General features: G+C 35.0%; 1 protein-coding gene across 1 annotated transcript in view; it reads right to left on the reverse strand.

The window, feature by feature from the left end:
- The window catches only part of LOC306863040 (mitogen-activated protein kinase kinase kinase 3-like), an 88,562-nt gene that overhangs the window by 65,561 nt on the left and 1,540 nt on the right, over positions 1 to 21,461 (reverse strand). The window contains exons 2-3 of the mRNA XM_079406196.1: positions 4,672 to 4,755; positions 3,697 to 3,741 (exon numbers count right to left, since the gene is read on the reverse strand). Of these exons, the coding sequence (XP_079262322.1) occupies positions 3,697 to 3,741; positions 4,672 to 4,690 (64 nt within the window). The 5' untranslated portion in view covers positions 4,691 to 4,755. The remainder of the gene's footprint in view (positions 1 to 3,696; positions 3,742 to 4,671; positions 4,756 to 21,461) is intronic.

Consider the following 21,461-nt stretch of genomic DNA (forward strand, 5'->3'; position numbering starts at 1 on the left):
CTCCCCCGGGTCCTAAAGCCCGTTCGGTAAGGAGTTTTAATGGTGCACTGTTGGCCTACTTTTAAATAAATAAAAAGTAAAATAGCCTACACAAATAACATTTAGACTGTTTCTAATCAAATAAAGCAGTAATTAATGTCATAAAATAATGAGTATGTTTTGATTTAAAAGATCACAAAAAAAAAAAATCACAAATATGACACTTGGAAATTAAATAATTTAGTTTATACTGATTTATTCATAAATGTGTAATATGTTTTATTTTTTTTAAACAAGCAAGCTCTAAAAGATTTTCAGAATTTTTACAACTCTTGCTTTAGATCATCTACAAATGTTAAATCTTAAGATAAAATGTTACGGTTATCACTGCATCTTTCAGGGGGGGGGGGGGGGTTGCGCAGCGATTGATATAGTTTATTTATAGTTATTTACAAAAAAAATTTTTTATTATTGTTGATTTAATTCTAACAAATAAGTTCTTGTTAAAAACTAACCAAAATGAAAAATATTTTGCTTAGAATTTCTGCACAGGAGAGATTTGTTGTTTCCAAACAATATATCGGAAATATATCAGTATCAGTCAAAATGAGTTGAAAAAATATCAGCATATCGGATATCGGGCAAAAATCCAATATCGTGCATCCCTACTACAGACACTTAAACTAGCCAAGGTCTCTCTACCAAAACTTCCCATGAACACTACCATGAAGAACATCCAACTCTCAATATAAACTCACAATTTTTGGTTTGTATTAATACTGACAGGCTTTAATGTAATGTTACTTCATCTGTTTTTGACATCATGAATCAAGAGCTCCACATGTGGAAAAGGTTTCTCAGGGCAGTTGTGTGATTGTGTGTTTGTACACACAGAAAAATCAAGGTACAGCAATGTACCTCAGAACGTTGGTACATTTTTGTACCTTCTTGTTTGTACCTCTAAAAGAACATTTATGCACCCCTAGTGATAGAAATGTACCTTTGTGTCCTGGTATGGTTTAAAATTACGCACTGATATTTTTCCATAGCATTTCACTAATGTTCTGCTGAACTGATTTGTCCTAAAAAACGTAATATTTCTGAGTGAAAAAGTACAATTGCATGGGGTGATTTAATTGCTTCAGAAGCATTAGGCTTTATGAGCATTTTGTTAACCATTTTTAAATACACAGAGGCAGTCCATCTTTATCTAATATTTAATGTATAACCCGACAAGTTATGGTAACTCAAACCATTTGAGGAAACCGATTGCCTTAAACCATTTAAGATATGAGTACTATAAACTCATATACTGTTATGTGTTGGTTTCTGTTTAGTTCCTGTCTGACCTTATTTGGTATTTCCTGTTCTCGTTTTGTTAGTCTTCGTTCATTTAGATCACCTGTTTTAATCAATCATCTTGTTTGCTCCTTTGTTTCCGTTCCTTTATAAGTCCTCAGTTCTCCCCTGTCTTGGTTTACTGTAATTTCAATGGAAATTTGTGTGTTGATGACAATTATCTTATATTCATCTACTCCGTCGTCGTGCGCCAGTTACTACAACCACGTTCCGTGACATATACATTGAGTTCAATTTACTTTTTGTGTGTGTTGACTAATCAATTATTAGAGTAAATTCAATTCAATTCAATTTTTTTTTTTATTCCACTCAGTTTGAATTCAGGTAACAAATCTAACTAAGTCTTAACTACTTGAATGGTTTGAGGAAACCGACTGCCTTCAATGGTTTAAGTTCATCAAACTCAAAGCAATAACGTTACATAAGACTTAGCAAAAACACCGGTACAAAGAAACCATGACAGAACAGGAGAATTTTAAGTATTTATTGAAACACAACAAAAATGTTTTCAAGCATAAAACAAAATCAGTGGGCTGTTTAGTCAAAAATATAACATTTAAGCTATCTTATCAAACAGACTGAAAAATGTGCGCGTTTTTTGAAAAATACCCGGATAATATTTTGCCTCGAGTAAAAGTAATTACTTTTAAAAGGATTAATGTAGACTTACGTAATATGAAATGTATTTAGATGTATGTATTTATTATATTATCACTTAGTTATTTAGTTATGAAAGGTAATATATTACAGTATAGTTACAGGCTACTTAATTAGTTATAGAATATATAAAGCATAACCTAGAGCCCTATGTTATACAAACGTGACTTCTCTAAAAAAACAATATTAGAAATCATGTAATGTATATCTGAAATCCCAGCTAAGTTTATAATGGAACTTATAGGTCATACTGACAAAGAATTACCAGTAGCCTTTTTTATTCAATAAACACACACACTATTTAAATTACGATTTTATGATCTGTGATTTGCTGCATAATTTGCCTGTACCTCAAGCTTGTTAAAAGTACAGTTATGTACCCTTTGCTGTCAGAACTGATTTTGTACTTTAAATTAAAACAAAAGGTCCACAGTTGTCACCTTAAGGACAATATTCTGTACCTTACAGGTTACTTTCGTGGCAAATGTACCTTTAGGTACAGAAACGATACCCCTATTTTTCTGTGTGTACTGATGTTCTGCTGGCAGGGCGAGCTGGAAGAAGCCTCTGATGTGATCAGAGCTGAAATCAATGAAGACAATGAAGGATTTCCCCAACGCTACACATCACCACTAAAGCATTCAACAAGATCAGAGCAACACACGCTCCACCGTCTCTACTACCAAAATACCCCATGTGTCCCTGCCTGTTTTGTACAAATGCTGAAACAAAAAGAGGTGTATTCCAGGTGGAAACTCTGGATCATATTTCACCCCAAAATCCACATGATGAACAAACAAACAAAAGAAATGATTTCCATAAAGAAAATCTTAGATTTTTAGGGTCATTTTTATGTGATTGTGTTATTATTTTAATGACATTTAAAGGGACAGTTCACCCAAAAATGAACATTTTGTAATCATTTACTCCCTCTCAACTTGCTATAAAAATTTATGATTTTCTTGCTTCTGTTGAACACAAAAGGAGATATATATTTTGAAGAATGTTATAGTTTTTGAAGAACAACTTGAGGATAAGCAAAAGATAAATTTTTGGGTGAACTATCCAAAATCTGCCTTACCAAAATCTGTCCAGATGATTCAGTTTATGTTTGTCTGTAATTCTCATTATCTTTCAATTATGATTCTCATTACTGCAATGTAAATCTGAATACAACTATTTTTTTAACATTTAAATACAACAAATACTAGTCATATTTAAACACTTTAAAATTTAAGTAATGTATATCATTATTTTTTTCTGCATTATGGTAATGATAATGAGATTGTATTTTACATTGCAGTAAACTGAATTGATGGTAAAATGTGCTTAGTTGGCATGAAAATAAAAACATCCTAAAGCAGGCTTCATTTTCTTTATGCAAATATAATTTCTGTTTCATTTTGAGGTGAAATAAAACCACACGTTTTTTGACAGGCTTCATAAGTCTCACATTGTACAGTTGTGCCCTACTGAAACAGAGTTAATGTTTAACGAGAGAATAATTCAGCTGATGTAACAGTTTCAGAGGTGTGTTTTGTGTTTGTTTTTTGCCATGGTAACTGTGCCACCATCTCATTATTGTGGCCTTTGTAGACAAGGACACCGCACACTTCACATTGACACTGACACCTCATAGGAATACTCAGTTTTCAGTAGTACATATTAATGCATCTAAAACAAGTCTAAAAAATGACAAACCTTGTGAGTTCTTGTGCTGTCCGGGTCCATTTTGGAGACCGCCATCTGTCAGAAGAGCCACAAAGTCAAGAGTATTCCAATGACAGGAGTACATTTCAATTAATCACACAGTGACAAACAGGCAAACAGTTTGTATGACATTTTATCACAAAGATGTGTTTATCTGTTGTTTAAGTTGTTATGAAATGTGATCTGACCATTATTTTTCAATGACAAGCATGCAATCAGTTATCGTGAACTGTGCCACTGAAAACAAACCCACACTCACTGATAAACTTCATCTGAATGTAATCCTCAATAATAAATGACACCATAGCCATACAACAACAATAACAATGCACCATTTCCTCAGGATTTAGTTGCACTTCTCTTTGTTCTCATAATGTGGCGTATATTAAAAGCACTCTGGCATGTTGCAAAGTCAATTATGTGGAACTAAACGACAAAATCACTTTTGATGAAGTTTTAGTACTGCGAGGTCAGTATTAACCTGTCAGTTTCTACCATGGGTCACATTAAATCACAATATATCAAACAAACTGCTAAAATCTACATTTTTAAAGGTGTAAAAGTGTACCTTTACTATAACATTACAATGAAATGAACACACGGGGGAATTTTTCAATAATTTCACTACGATGGTTAGAGCAGATGTTGAATTTTTACCATGTCCCTGGTGCAATGCACTAACTTTTAAAAAGAGAAACAGGCAATTTATGTAGAAATATTCTTTTGATGTTTATATATTGATGTTTAACGTCTGTGAGAACTGCTGAGGCATTTTAACACAACAGAGCTTTAAAAACAAATGATCCCAAGACAGGCCAAATTAGGAATATGTTTAAACATGTTTCTGTAGCTGTGTCTCTTTTTTTTTTCCGCTGTGCTCTGAGGAACTGTTTACAGGAAGAGTGTACGCTACGAGGGGGAAGAGGCCTGTGTGTGAGACCAGGAGAGAGAGAGAGGACAGCTTACCCATGTTTACTGTCATCATCCGGAAGTGACCCTAGTGAACTCGAGCTGAATGCTCGACACCTTTCATCGGGGAATATCTCCACTCTGCAAACACAACATAAACAGAGTGAATTAGTAAATTAGAAACATAATTAACTTGAAACACTAACAAACAGACAGAAATGGTAATAATTGAGACCCAAAAACCCCTTACATGCCTCTGCCAATGCTGCAACATCACAGAGGATTTACATAACATTCACGGTTCAGTGGGTCTCCACCCAATTGCAAAATTCACAGAAAATGACTGTCAAGTTCAATGACAATACTGATGCTTGTTTTTTGTGCAATATAAAGTTATCTTCTATTATGAGCATGTTTTTTTTTTTCATTTCTGTAATAAAATTAATTAAATTTTGTTTGTTTTTGTTTGGCAAGTTAAAATTACAGTTAAAACTGTTCTGATATTACAATGGAAAAATATAATTATAAAGAAAAAATACCTCAAAAAAGTTTTTAAAGTATTATCGTTTTGCATAATATAGTAATAGTTATTCTATTATTATTATTATTATTATTATTATCTTAAATTATTATAGCTATTATTATTTTCAAATTACAACTATACTAATTTATCATTTCTATTTAAAAGATATTTTTCCAATATACACAGAAAAATATGTGATATGATAGGACCTCTGCAAATATTACAAATATTATAAATTTGTGTGTGTGTGTGTATATATAATTTAAGATAAAATTATTTAATTATTTAAAATTATTTAAAATGTATTTTGGAAAAAAATGTGTGAACACATGTATAAGGAAAATATGTCTTTGCTTTTACTTTTTGATCTTAAACTGCATTTTTTTGGGGACATTCTTATCACTCTTATAAGTCACTGACTTGAGCATATCTGATCACTTTCCTCAATTATAAAAAAAATAAAATAAAATAAAATAAATCATCTTGGGACAATTTCACAGCACAATGAAAAAATTTTTCCCCTCAAAAATTATTCAAAACATTTTTTGATTATTTGTGATATGACCCCTTTGAATAATACATTTGTCGCATTATGTCACACAATACAGTTCTATTCATAACGGTCCACTGTAAGTAAATCATAACTGGCCATAGACACCGTGTGTGTCTGCCTGCCAACAGCAAACACAGCCATCATCTCCCAGTCTAATTTCATGTCATTCTTCAGATGAGAGAGACACTCGTGGTGTTGTCTTTGAAGACAGAAAGTGCCCTCTTGCCCTTGAGACATTGTTAAGCCACACTGAGCGGGATAAAAGTGGAGGGAACGCTAAAGGTAGCGACCACGGAGCTCTTCAAAGACGAGTCGGAGAGCTTTTAATGCCAGACAGCGAATTTGTCACCAGCAGCCACAGGCTGATCAGAGAGCAGTTCTTCATATTCTGACACATGAAAGGCAAGACAATGAGGTCTATTTTTTCCCCCATTTATAATTGTCAGCTTCACGCAACAATATCGACGCGTCGCCCGGAGATACCGCAAAAAGAGGAGCAATTACGGTCGTCAGCAAAGCAAGAAAAAGCCCTGAACTCAAGAGGGCCAAAGTACAAAGTGCCAGTGAAAAGGTTACGAACATTTGCACGGAAAATAGCTATACAAATTGGAGCAATCTGTGTCTGCCTGTAAAAAAAAGAGCCAAATATTGCAGTGGTGCTGCAGAGAGGCTGTTTCTCACATGATGGCTCTTGTAGTGATTGTGTCAAATTACCTAGCTGGAAACGATGAGTCTTGAGTAAACAGCACTTTCTGCGGCTGATGGGATGCGACTTCAAAAGCAGCTGAAGTTAAAAGGAGCTGACATGACAAGCTTTTGTCTAGGGTGTCATATAACATACATTTAAAAACATCCAGCTGTCTTAAATGATATGATTTAGTCATCCTTACATGCTAACACAAGCATTTCCTTTTTATTTGGCAATGTCAGGCAGTACAAAAAAGAACTATTTTATCTGTTCAAAAGAAAAATTTTAAAGAAAAAAAAAAAGCAATGGTTTAATAGCATCTCTGATTTAAAATTTAATAGTATAAAACATTAACAATTTGATCCATTTCCATGAATCGGTTAAAACTGTTAAAATCGATTCAATTAATCGATTCAATGATTAATTTTGCCTCACTACTCAAAAAAAAGCATTCACTGAAGTGCCATTTTCAGTATCAAATACTTATGTTTTAGTGAAGCATAGGCAAATATTGCCCTTTATTACTACTATTTTATAACGGTATATAATTGAAGATCATTAAATATCATTCTTAATTGTATTAATTTATCCAAATGCATCAATGAGAGGAAAACATGCCGCTTGGTGCGGAGTTGATACTGCTTTTCTAGGTTACTGTTACTTCCGATTTTGCCTGGCTAGCGATAAAAAGTGAAAAAAACACTTACAAAATCCTAGCCTCAAGATGGCAAGTTCTGCTTAAGATAGAACAACGCTCATTTACTTCAGAAAACAGCTGTCTTTCTGAGAATACATCTTGCTTTCTAAAATTTTAGTTTTTTAATTGCGACATATCTGACTGTCACTTGTGTTTATTGTAAGAATGAAAAACTGATGCTGATGATGCTACCAAAACAAGCAAAAAGACTGCAAACAGCTAAATAGCAGAGGAATGTAGGGTGAACTTCTGCCCTATAAGTTTAATTCCAGAAAGCCTCTGATAAAAGACTCTTTTAATAGTGCAAAAAAGAAAAGAGTTAATCGCTTCACAGACATTCTTTTAGGATGATACACACAGTTACTACTGGAGTTTAGCTCAGTGGGAATTTAAACTCAGACACACCTCCTCTCTCTGGCATATATTAAAGCGTCTTTTTTGTCTCTAAGCCTCATTCGACGCTCTTTATTTTTCCCTCTTTGTTTCTGAAGCTCGCATGGTCCCCGAGTTTCTGCAGAAACAGTCAGCACAAAAAAATGTCCTGGGCTCCTGACAGAAACACAAAAGGGTTTGCTGCAAGTTTCCAGAGCTCAAGCCAAGGCGTATGCTTAGTGCACACTAGCAGGGCAGAGCAGCACAGTGTACAGCACACAAAACACACAAGATCTCAGAGACCATTTGATGAAGGATACTTGGTGGAAGAACACAACACTAATGCAAAAGGTAGCACATTTTGTTAATGACATGATTACAAACTCTTCGTTTTGCACTTCATGATCCTATACATGCTGAAAAAAAACAAAAACATACTAAATGCATAAGAGGTGCACATTAAATCTACACTATAAAAATTGTATAGGCCTACTATTTTCTCAATTATTAAAAATAAAACACTAATAAAAATCAACAAACAGGCATCACAACATTATAAATGTACAGAATGAAAGAGAGATTTGCCAAAGATTACACTTAACACTGTTTTATTAGTGTTATTAGTGTTTTTAAAGAGTATAGTGATACAATATGATACTAAAAGAATATTTTTAAAAAATCTGTATTATGAGCTGAAATAAAGATCACATTTCAATAAAACATTTAAAAAAATACTATTGAAAAATAAACAAACCAACAACTGAATTTTAGATATTTACTTTTGTATTATACATTTTATTTTTTAAATAAATTAAATGCATTATAATTTATATATTTAAATTTATATTTTACATTATAATGTACAGTATGAAAAAGGATATTCATTCGAGATTGTGTTTTTAAAGATACTTAAAATGAGCATTAAAAAAATATATCTAATTTGAGCTGATTCTAATATTCAGAAAATATGCAAAACTTACATCTCAATGAAATATATAAAAAAAATCCAATGAATCATAAACATACCAAGAATGTGTATAAAAACAAAAAAACGTTTTGATTTTGCATTGACTAAGAACTACTGCTTGACAATCAAATGCACAAATGTCTTTATTAATTAGGATAATTAAGTAATCACTGTGCCAGCATCTGTAAGCATCGACTTCGTTTCAATGTAGAAGCACTGCATTGTGGGTGTCCCTTTAGATTTGAGGGACACACACATACTGTCACATCTCCAACTTGGCTCCTCAAAATCCATTTAAAAAGGAACACACACAATCACGCTGACCTTGCGGCTGCTATAAACACATTTAAGCACCGAGGGACTGACGTGCTGCCAAAAAGCAGGTGGCCCTCCAACATGGCGGCGAGCATCGCTCTAAACCCCTCTGCCCTCGCTGCGTCTGGCAGCAACCGCCAGCTCTCCAGCCCATCTGCTCGCTCACTCCACGCAGCATGAGCGCGGCCCGCTTACCCATGCACCCACCGCACAACCTGCCATTCATGCCACACGCCTGACGCCAACTCTCTAGATTGGTCTGACGTTCTGTCAAACCGCCGTTTGCTGAAGCCTGTGCAGCTTGGCTTGACTCAACAACGATCCCAGGTTTTTTTAAAAAGCCACAGCATGTGGGAATCCAAAGAAAGAGCAAATGGGAAACTGAGCATTTAGTTAAAAGTAGTTAAATTAGTTCAGTTTATGGGGTTATTTTACTGCCAAATGTCGAGAGCGCATTTTTGTAGCACGAAAGTAGATTAATATAATGCGCAAGCGCGAATCTCAGATTAAACGTAAAAAATTATCAACCAATTCAGATTTTTCTACGACTGACCCGATGAAAATACTAGGCCTACGTGAAGAGGGAACTGATCCTGGAATTTCTCAACAATTTAATAATATTTAGAAATGGCTAGGAATCAGGCGCTTGGATGATTCATAAAAAAAAAAAAAAAAATAGTTTGTCTAATCGTTTGGTCAAACCCCTCTATATATATATATATCTATCTATCTTCTGATTTAAGACAGAAATAGGTTCAGATGCACTATTCCCTAAATAGCCTACTTAAATGTGGAGACCAAATATAACAATATAATGAATTTATTATATTTGTGATAACATCACTACATTATATTCTATGGGTTTAATGCATTTGCAGACAGTGTCATGACCTCTAACTGTCATATAACTGTATATTCACTGTTTTAGAGGAGAGTGCCATTGAATGTGTAGCTAATATGAAGTGAGTTTTCATGAAAAGAAAATCTAACTAAAATCAGAACTGAAAACAAAACCTGGATTTAAAAAAAATAAATAGATAAATAAATAAAAACTCCCAATAAATGTCCAAACAGCGACTCTATCAGAGCATTTAGTGTGTTATGATATAATCGTTTACAACAATTTTTACATTTGATATTGTTTGATAGGAATTGTTACTTACTATTGCCAACAATTTATTGCAATGATTTTAAATTCAGTTGAGATATCTGACATAATATGACATAACATTGAATCAAGGAAAGGCCCTAATGAAGAAATCTGTTTCAAGATATTTTTTAAAAGTGCATAATGCTAACTTTTGACAACGTGTTGTCACGTCAAACGGGTTGTCTGACATTCACTGCTATCTTCAAGGGTGGACTTTTGGCAGGAATGAAGTAGGCTTTCATGGTACACTCTCTTCAGCATATTACATCACCCCTCCAAATAAAGTCAAGTCAAGGTGAGCCGGATTGTAGGGTATTTCCTGCTTTTCCATGAATTTTGAGAACGGCTCACCACCAGCTGCAGCTCCTAATGGCTTGTGGAAAGCTTTTCCCCTTTCAGAGAGTTCAGCTGAAAAAACCCATTGGTTGTAATCGAACACACGAGCAGCACTATTGTGAAACTGCAGGGTTAGGAATGGCACGGTCTGTTGCAGCGAAACTCAATACAAGCTATTTTGTGGCATATGTGACGCCTTCAACAGAAGTATCACAAACATATCTTCTTACAGTGTTAATATTTGATCAAAAATACAGTAAAAACAGTAATATTGTGAATATTATTTCCATTTAAAATAACTGTTTTCTACTGATTCCAACATTGACTAATTATTCAAATTAAGTATCTGTTAATGTTATTTAATGAACCTGAGCTAACATTGGCTATAAATAGTTGTATTTGTATTATCTATGTTAACAAAGATCAATAAATACTGTAACAAATGTATTGCTCACTGTTAGTTAACGCATTAAATAAATTTAACAAATGGAACCTTATTGTAAAGTGTTGCCTGCAATGCTTCTATATTGTAAACCCATATTAAAAAATACTGTACAATTACATATTATATGATATATTGATACCATGGTACAGGCAAATATTATAGTGTTTGTTTGTTTTAATGCTTACTTACTTATTTTATTTTACATTTAGATGAACGCTGCCATCATAAAACTCTCTAAACATTTAATCACACTGTTCAATGTGAATTTTTAGCAAACCTCAAAATGAATATGCATTGTATTATAATGTCTAAATAAATTCATTTTCCAGCTTCCCAATGTTGAGCATGCAGTTCTACATTAAAAAAGGAAATAGAAGACATGACATCAACATTTCTCTGCCAAAGAATGATGTAATGTACCTGCGTGTAACTGAGTGAAAACATGTAAATGATCAAAAATAGGTTTGAGAGGAAACCGTGTAGGCAAATTTACTTATAGCATTAAAAACAATCTTAGTTCTTAGGATTTTATTTTTCATTCATTTAGATGAAATGGTCCATTTATCGTATTATATATTGGTTAAATAATTATCACCTTATCTGCATGGTCCAGACATTTTTTTTAATTAAGAGTGTGGCTAAAGAGATTCTGTTTGGTGGACCCTGAGCTTCTCAAAGTTACGCCGTTGACATTGTGACATCAACATCTCTTGGCAAAACAATAATGTAATGTACCTGCATTTAATACGAAACCACGTGGGCAACAGAATGAAATGATGTTAACACCTTATCAAAAATAAAATATAACGTTTATGTTCAAAACCACTATAGGTCAACAGGTTCCAGACCATTCTTACCAACTATCTAAACACCCACACACATCATCTAAATGACAAAAGCTGTAGTGCTGCCTCTCGCAAGTGTGGCTAGATTCACAGTTCCTGCAATGAGTAAACCCAACAGGTCAGCTCTCACCGATAAGGACAACCCTCTTCCTTTGTCAGCAACTCGGTGACTCACAGGTTGTGGCGGCAGCTTTTCTGGGAAATGACACATCAGCTTTGCTAAAGCCAATTCCTTCTTGGGACCACCGAGGAGAGTCTTACTTGTATAGTGGCAAGCCAATCACCCTGAGCACATAATCTACTTTTCTGCATTGTTTTTTTTTTTCTTTCACAGGTGAGGTGACACACTCACACATATATAAACACACTAACACGTGACTTTGCCAGCACACTCCCTTAGCAGACAATCCATTCTGCAATATACATTCTTTGCCAATGAATGTACACACCTTGGTCGAGAACCATATCTTTAGGGAACAAAAAAGCAGACAGACCCAAGAAAGACACAAAAGTTTACATCCATTTCAAAGCAAAAGGATGACTTTCATGCAGCTAAAGGAAGAGACAAAGAAAAATACACGTGTAGATAATAAATAAGAATGTCTATAATAAAGATAATTTTAAAAATCTGCCAAGTTCTTAGAAATGTACTATTTGTATTCACATTGGTTTCATATAGTAGCTTTTGAAAAACTAACAATAAATGTTTACAATTAATATAAATAATAATAATATAACCATCAAGTAAAATGTACTTAAACCTTGAATACATCTTAATTTCTATTATAATTTTTTAACTATATTTTACAAAGTATAAAGTTTTTTTTTTTAGTTCATAATTTAAATACATAAAGACATTTTACAGCCTGAGCTAAACTTGCCTTGTTTTAAAAAACAAATTATTTCAAAGATAAAATGATCTTGACATACAGTCCTTTTTGGATGCTTTTAATGATATCATTTCCTTTTCTGCATGTTGGTTGCATCACTTGACTTTGATTTTGGTGGGCAAAACATTTCACATATTACTCAGCAGTTTGGTTAAAATAATATAAATATATATAATTGTTGTTTTTTTTTTCTTCTAAGAAATGACTATATACTGTATACAGTGAAGATCAAAATTAGAGAACAACCTACAATTTCCTAAATTTCAAGGTCACTGCTTGGTCCTATTTGAAGTTATCCTAACAGGAGTAAAAGTTCAGTTTTTGAGCATATTTCATGAGTACATAAGCACAGTATAAAAAAAATTGAGAAAAAAAACTCAAAATTAGAGAATACTTTTAGATATCTCCCAGTTAGATCTCTCTCCTCGCTGTGTGTTAATCTGGCACCTGGTGCTAATTTCCTTAATTATCTGACATACTCTATTTAACTGGCAGCCCTACTTTCCAGTTTTCACTGAGATTGCAAGATGGTGAGGTGTTCTAAAGTGACTGAAACCCTCTGACAGCAGGTTGTCCAGATGAAGGCCATAGCAAGAGAAGTTGTTCGTTCCAAAACTGTGATTTCTAGAATATTGCATCTTTACAATGTCAATAACTTATTCAAGTCCCCAAAAAAGGCTGGTCGCCCATGAAAAGACAAAAGCACGAGAGGACATAAAGCAGAGAATCTCAATGGGCAATCGGTTCAACACTGCAGCTGGAAATGCTTGCCAGTTCAGCACTGAACAGGGTCTCTCAGCATACAGTGTCTCCACGTTTAAGAGACATCTGACTGAAAGCCCACTCTGCAGTGACCAAACCTCTCAACAACAGAAGAATCAAAAGGCTAGACCCACCTTTGCTGAGGAGCATGTTGTGTGGAGAGAGGAGAACTGGTCCAAAGCATTTATTTGGGTACGACATTATGTTCGGCATCAAACTGGGGAAAGACTGAACCCAAATTGTGTAAAGACGTCAGTGAAAGGTGGAGGAGGAAGTGTCATGGTTTGGCAGATGTTTTCTGCAGCAGAAGTTGGGCCTCTTATATAGCTACACGGCAGAGTGAATGCAAATGTTTACCCACTACAGTCACCGAACTGTAGAAGAGACTGGAAGAAGATTGGACCAAGATCATACCAGAGCAGTGTGAGAGACTATAGTGATGTCCTGTGGCCGCAAATGTGCTGGAGTCATTCAAAGCAACCATTTTCTGACTGCTGTAACATTCAGAAACTTTAGTTGTAGTCTTTCTTTGTGCTACAATCATTGCTGTTAATTTCTAATTTTGATAACGGTGTTTTCCACAAAATAAAGGGTTTGTGTTGAGGTGCCTTGTTATTTTGTAAAACTCTGCATGGTATAGCCACAACTAAAAGTCCTTCAAATTTTGAATGGTGAAGATTACATTATAATCAAGTGCTTGTAGTAGTAGTATATTTTTATTAGCATCTTAGGCTATTTTCGTGGCAAAAACGATTCAAAAATACAAGTATAACAAATACAATAAAACCAGCAAACAAACAAACAAGTTATATTACATTAATTAAGCGCTTATAAATTTTCTTTAATTTTGATCTCCACTGTATACAGGTACATCTCAAAAAATTAGAATATCGTGAAAAAGTTCATTTTTTCTTGTAACTTATTTCAAAAAGTGAAACTTTCATATATTTTAGATTCATTACATGTAAAGTAAAACATTTTAAAAGTTTTTTGTTTTAATTTTGATGATTAGAGCTTGCAGCTCATGAAAGTCAAAAATCAGTATCTCAAAATATTAAAATATTTACATTTGAGTTTCAATTAATGACCATCCCTACAGTATAAATTCTGAGTATCTCTTGTTCTTTGAAACCACAATAATGGAGAATGCTGCTGACTTGGCAATGATCCAGAAGACGAACATTGACGCCCTCCACAAAAAGGGTAAGTTACAGAGGGTCATTACTGAAAGGTGTGGCTGTTCACAGAGTAGTGTATCAAAGCATGTTAAATGCAATAAAGATCAAGATTAATAATAATAAAGATCAAGATGGCGCCGCTTTGTTCGGACGCCGTCCAGGTCGCTCCGCTAAGATTGTGTTTTTATCTACTTTTTTACTTGGTTTTACTTTCTCTTTTTACACATCTCACGTCGGCACTGATCACCTATAACAAAGAAACACTTGTGGACATTGGAAACCGCTACACCAACCTGTTCCAGGACACTTTATCCAGGAATCCAGCATGGCTTCTGGAGATTCTTCAGAACGCAGAAATGAACAATAACCCCCCCGAGACGAAGGATCAAGACACACCGCCGGAAACGTGCTGGGATTCGAGATAGACTCAGGAAAAGGGCTCACAGTCCTCCTCTTCTGAGCATTCTGCTCGCAAATGTCCAATCCTTGGAGAATAAGATGGACGATCTTAGAGCCAGGATTAGTTTCCAACGGGACATAAGGGACTAAGCGAGCAAGCTACAGAAACAATAACGATAAGGACATTCTCCAATCAGAAACCGTGGGTGGACAGAACAATCCGTGCTGCGGTTAACACACGCACTGCCGCTTACAATGAGGCTCTTCTGACCGGGAATATGAGCGAGTACAAAGCATCGTGCTATGCTCTCCGACGCGCAGTAAGAGCCGCTAAACACCGAAGTGTTTACCGTGTGTCCTGAGTCCCCTGCTCTATTCTCTCTACACGCATGACTGCGTGTCCTCTCACAGCTCCACATCTATTATCAAATTCGCTGATGATACTGTGGTTCTGTGCCTCATCTCCAACAAAGATGAGACCGCATACTTGGATGAGGTAGAGAGACTCACATCATGGTGCCAGGTCAACTGTCTCTCTCTGAATGTGAGCAAAACTAAAGAGCTGATCATGGACTTTAGGAAGAGACAGCAGCAGCCCTACACTCCTCTTATGATCAGTGGGACCCCTGTGGAGAGGGTGAGTAGCTTCAAGCACCTCGGTGTAAACATCTCCGAGAACCTGACTTGGACTACACACATCCAAACACTGGTTAAGAAAGCCAGGCAAAGAGTGTACCATCTGCGACAGCTGAGGAAATTCAGGGTCACTTTGCTTCCATCTGGTAAGCGCTTCCGTAGCCTGATGGCAAAAACTGAGAGACTTAGGAGGAGCTTCTTCCCCCAGGCCATCAGGCTCCTAAACTCTAACTCTGTGTCATAACATCACATGACTCCATGTTAATATCACTATATCAATAAGCTATTCATTATTTTCTCTACCTCATATTGCTGCTATTTAAATACCCTGTATAACTTTTTGGCAGCGGCTATTTGCACTAAGTGTAAATAGCGGTAGATAGCCACGCCGCATTGATGCAGTAATTCATGCAAAAGGAGGCCCAACCAAGTATTGAGTGCATAGAAATGAACATGCTTTTCAAAAGCCTGACATTTCTGTTTAAAATATCCTTTTTTTATTTTATAGAATATATTAAATATTAAAATTTTCTGACACACTGAATTTTGGGTTTTCATTATCTGTAAGCCATAATCATAAAAAAGTCAAGAAATAAAGGCTTGAAATATGTCACTCTATGTGTAATGAATCTATATTATATATAGGTTTCACTTTCTGAAATGAGTGACAAAAAATATTGACCTTTTTCACGATATTCAAATTTTTTGAGATGTACCTGTATATATTAGTGTTGTCAAAAATATCGATATTTCGATAAATATCGATACTGAAATATCTGAACGGTACCAATATTAATTTCCCGAAGTATCGATACACCGATACTAGCCGAGCTGTCACTTTCACTTCTCTCCAAAGGCGTGTGGACAAGCACCACACGTGACCGCACTCGTCTCCTTCGCTCTGGTTAAATAGCAAAAGTGAAGTGAATAGAAAGATGACTGCTCTGGTTGTTAAAGAACACAGCAGGAGCGCTATCTGTAGGGATCTATGACCTCCGCGATGCAGAGAACGCGCACGGAATCCAGTCATAAACACGGAATTTACAGTTTAACGCGGAATGTCACGGAATTTGTCAAAGTTTGGATGAATTAATCAAAAGTAGGTCATTACACTTAAATCAAATCGCGATATGGACTAGTATCTGTAAATATTAATTTGCAAAAGTCGATTTAAATATGAATCCTGCATGTTCTGCGCGTCTCTGTGTGAATGTGCTGCACGTGCGGTTTTGTTTATGTGGCGCTCGCGGTGATTTCAGCGTCTGCCGTCTCAATGAGGATATAAATACATCAACAATATCTCCAGAACTGATCTGAAAGGCACTTTACGAGCATTTTACCATTTAATTTGAGTAAAACTAGCATCATATCATACACACACAGAACTTTAAAAGTATTCACGGCAACCCGTCAAAATAAAAGTTCGGTTGAACTTAGCCTATTAAAGACCGTGTGCCAGAAATAGGCTATATTACTATTATTTAGTAGAATGTACATAATACTACTACTGTTCATTTTTTTTAAAGAAATAATCACAAAATATTTTTATTTTAATAGTAAATCCCCTTCATTTGCCAAAAATGTAAATGTTTAATTTTCATTAATTCAAATATAAATTAATTAAAATTGTTTTATGCCTTCATCTGATATCCAGTAAAATTTAAATACACAACACAGAATTTCTGAGGGGGAAAACACATTTCATAAGGCTACTGTAAGAATAAATAAAAATTGTTTGTATGCATTCAAATAGCCTAATAGACATGCTAAAACACAGAATTTGGTAACAATAAAACATAAGGTGAGAAAAAAATAAAACATTTCATACGGCCCTAAACGTGTCATTTTTGTTACACTTTTAATAAATTAGATGTTAAATTGTATAATTTTCATGATTTTAATGAATTAGACATGTTTTTAGATTAATAGCATTTAATTTGACCATTAAAAAAAAAGAGTCCAGAAAAATTAAAATGGAAAAAAACGGAATCCAGAAAAATTAAAATGGAAAAAATTGAATGTAGAGAAAAATAAAACGGAATTTGGGGAAAAATAAAACGGATTTCATAGGGCCCTATATCTGGAAATATTTTGGTTATGAAGGAAATGAGAATATCAACAAATAGAACTTTGCATTTTAATTAGTACATGTATTAGTAAACGTTAGTTTCAATTAACATTTAACTAAGATTAATAAAAGATTAATAAATAAATCAACAAATGCAGTACCTCAAGACATTTTTTTGTTCATGTAAAATATACCGCATGTTCTCGACTTGTTACATTTATCTTTAAATTAAAAAAAATTACCCCCTTAATATTGTGGCAGTTTTTTTCACCGTGGTATCGAAAATGGTATCGAGTATCGATATTTTTCAAGGTATCGTATCGAAGTTAGAAATTCCAGTATCGTGACAACACTAGTATATATATACACATTTATACCCCCCCCCACCCCACAAAAAAAACCTCTCTCCTGATCATATCCATACATGGAGGACTGACCAACTGCATGTAATATAGGCCGACCTGAACAATTAAATTAGACACAGCGAGCTCAACTCACAAAAAGGCATCATGATGGAATTGCTGTCTTATGGCAATCATTGATTATTTTCACACAAGGAATACATTTTGAGACACAGAAAACAAGCACCATCTGCACAATAATATGTTGTTATCATTGTATAACGTCACTCACTCCCAAACACCCGCACATAATTTCTTTGTTTTTCTGCTCATTTGTGTTAATATATGGTAGCAGATGTCTCCAGGGCAGCTGAAATCATTACAATGGCAGAAATCTGCTCTGAACGTCAGTGGAATTTCAATGATTACCCTTCACTGTGCCTGCAGTGAGACCACTTTAGGTTTCAGCGCTACCCATGACCAGTTAAAAAGGGGATCTGACACGTATCGCTCACTTTTGGAGGTGATTGATGCTTTCGCAAGTAAAGGTTTTCACTGCGAGTTAATAATTCGACAGGTAAGAAAGTACATCCAGGTTTCACAACAATAACTGCAGTTAGATGGAATTAAACTGTTCCAGTAACATCTGACACTGGTAAACAAGAACAAGCCGCAACATTCAGGGTGATCACAGAGATCTCGCTTAGTCATGGAGGTAACTTTATTAGTCATGTTTAAGGGCAAGCACCATTACTATTGTGGGGTTTGTGCTTTGAGAAATTAATCATCCATCATTGTTTGTGCTATACAGAGGAGAGGAGCACTTTTACTTTTATAAGACCTTAGTCATATCTAGGACCAGAATATCATGCACTTTAAAAAAAATAAAGTTTCTTTATTGGCATCTGTGGTTCCATGAAGAACCTTTAACATTAATGGAACTGTCACTCTCTAAAATAGATGATCTGAAAAGGGTGTTTTCAGTGATGCCATAGAACGTTTCCAAAATAACTTTTCAGTGAAGAGATAAGAATAATTATCTTATAGGAATAATTTGTCCGGCTGTAAAGAATATTTCATCAATCTAAAGAGTCTTTTTTGGCTATAAAGTACCTTTTGTGGAATGGAAAGGTCGAATGAATGTTAAAGGTTGTTCATGGAACCATCAATTTTGTAAGTGCGTTTCGACTGGATTCTTAAAAGGTTCTTTATAGTGGAAATAAGTTCTTTAGATTAAGACAAAATGGCTCGTTCGCTGAAAAGTTCTTTGGGGAACCAAAATGGTTCTTCTATGGCACCTCTGTGAAAACATCCTTTTGGAACCTTCATTTTTAAGAGAGCAGACTTGTGGATAGAAACTTTTGAATTGGGCCAATAAGTAACGACCCTGAGCATGCCAACAATCACATAGCAATACACAAAAAAACACATTCAGAACACCTTGGAAACAACATGGGAAAACCCTGCCGACCACATACAACACCACAGCTTTATTTTTGCTAACTTTTGTAACTATAATATCTAGCTCTATCCACAGTGTATACATAATTAGGCTTGTCATTTCACAAAATTACTGTATTATAAATCAAACAAAACCTTATAGATTTCATACCTTTAAAACTTCCATATTACAGCAAACATTAATAACTCCAACTTGCAACCACCATAAAAATATCCAGCGCTATCCACATAGATACAGTGCAATCAAATAAAGCAATATATAATATTTCGAAAATTATTATATCAAATTAAATTGTTATATCATCGCCATATGTAGATCTTGCCACCCAACTCTAAATGTGGACAATTAGGCATAAAGAAAATATTATATAAAGTCTCATGAAATTCTTTATAGTTGCTTTGCTACTTTACTATCTAAATAAAAACAGCTTTTGCATGTACTTCGCATGTAAATTATTGTGTTAATTATTTTGTATCAATATTTAAATATTTTGTTGTTATTAAAAGAAAAAAAAAATGTATTGTTGTGGTCTCATTTAAAAAAAAAAAAGGGTTATTGGAGACATAAGCAAAATAATAAATGAATAAAAACAAAAGTAATCTGTATTGTGTTGGGTCATAAAATGGCAATATCTCTGTCTCATTAAGTGCTTCTCCCACTCTTTGTAATAAGGGCAATTCACCTGCACTTCATCTTGTCTGACACACAGGACCTAATTACAGGGCTTCCTTTCGTCTCATTAAAACAGGGAACTACCGAAGTGCTTAACGGGATGAAATTAGATAAGAAACCCTCGAATGCAACTTGTGTTATCACAATCCAGGAAAACTATTTCTAATTAACGCACAAGTGGATGGTATCTTCGATGAACACTTTACGGATAATAAGACCAGTTCTGAACTGGAAAACCCTGACCCAAATTTAGACACTTTGATGTCTTACACTGAAACTCTTCATCAAAACTGAACTCAAGGCGAAGCACCACCCCTGTTCTTTCCACAGCTTTAGAGAAAGAGCCTCCAGGAGCCACTCAAATCACACTGACCGCTGGCCCTTGGCTCTTTGGCGTGTGCGTGTCCAATCACTCAAGCAAGCGATAAGACTGCTGTGATTTCCTCTGCGTCTAGTCGGCTAACGCTGAGATCAGGCCCAAAATTAATGATCCATCATGAAGATCTGTGGCCGACCAGACAACACTTTGACTTACAGCCACGAAAAAAAAAGACGTGCTTTAAGGCAACAGGATAAAATACCACGTTTCTCCGACGTCCTAATCTTAGGTGGTCATTCATCACAGATTTCAACATCTTTCTCCCAAAGTAGTCCTTTAGGGATTCCCAAAAATATGAGTCAGAGTGAAATTAAGTCAACATATTTGCTTCGAAATGTTCCCGTGTGTTCTGAACAGATCTTCCATCAGACATGAAGAAGACTTGTGTGTGATGGCAAGCGATCAAATTTTTGAAATACTTAAATCTTTAGGGGTCTAATGATCAAACTGACAGACTAATAATTTTCCCTTCGATTACTAGGGAGGGCGAATTTAATTTCCTGTCAAGATGCTCCTAACCAGAGCATACATAAACACAGACCCTGAGAATTTGGCTCCACGAGTGTGTAGCAGCAGGCCTGTCTAAAGATGATAAACTTTAAGGTCAGGTGACTCACTAGATCCCATCCTACTCATCTTGCATTTCTGCTATTAATCTGCTTGGATGTTTTGACCAAAACTTGATATCAGTAGCAAAAACATCACTGCACCTGGGTATAAGGCAAGCATTATGACTCAGAAAGGCTTGGTTGGTGTCTTCAGTTCAATGTAAACCCAGCAATAATTGCAATGAAGGAACAAAGTTCATCTACATTCCTTCCTCGTGTTGTAAGAAACATTCTTGGCTTAAGGTTTGGTTGAGACAGACCTGTACATATTGCAGAAACACTAACCTATATTCAATGACTCATTAAACAGAGGGATCTTCAGAAAACAAACAAAGATATTTCAAGGGACAATGAGTGACTAAAGGACAAGTGCAAGAAAAAGCAGGACATTCCAGCACATCCCATCAACTCCTTTTTCATTATAATGGCTGTTTGTCTATATTTGTATCCCTATTATTATCAGTATCACATAAAGCTCTGGCTTTAAATATATTTACTTTATATAGTATAGCTTTTATAGGTCACTCGATGAAAAGGCTTTCATTTGTGTCTCTGATTAAT

The sequence above is a fragment of the Barbus barbus genome, assembly GCF_936440315.1.
Source record: "Barbus barbus genome assembly, chromosome: 44".
NCBI lineage: Eukaryota > Metazoa > Chordata > Actinopteri > Cypriniformes > Cyprinidae > Barbus > Barbus barbus.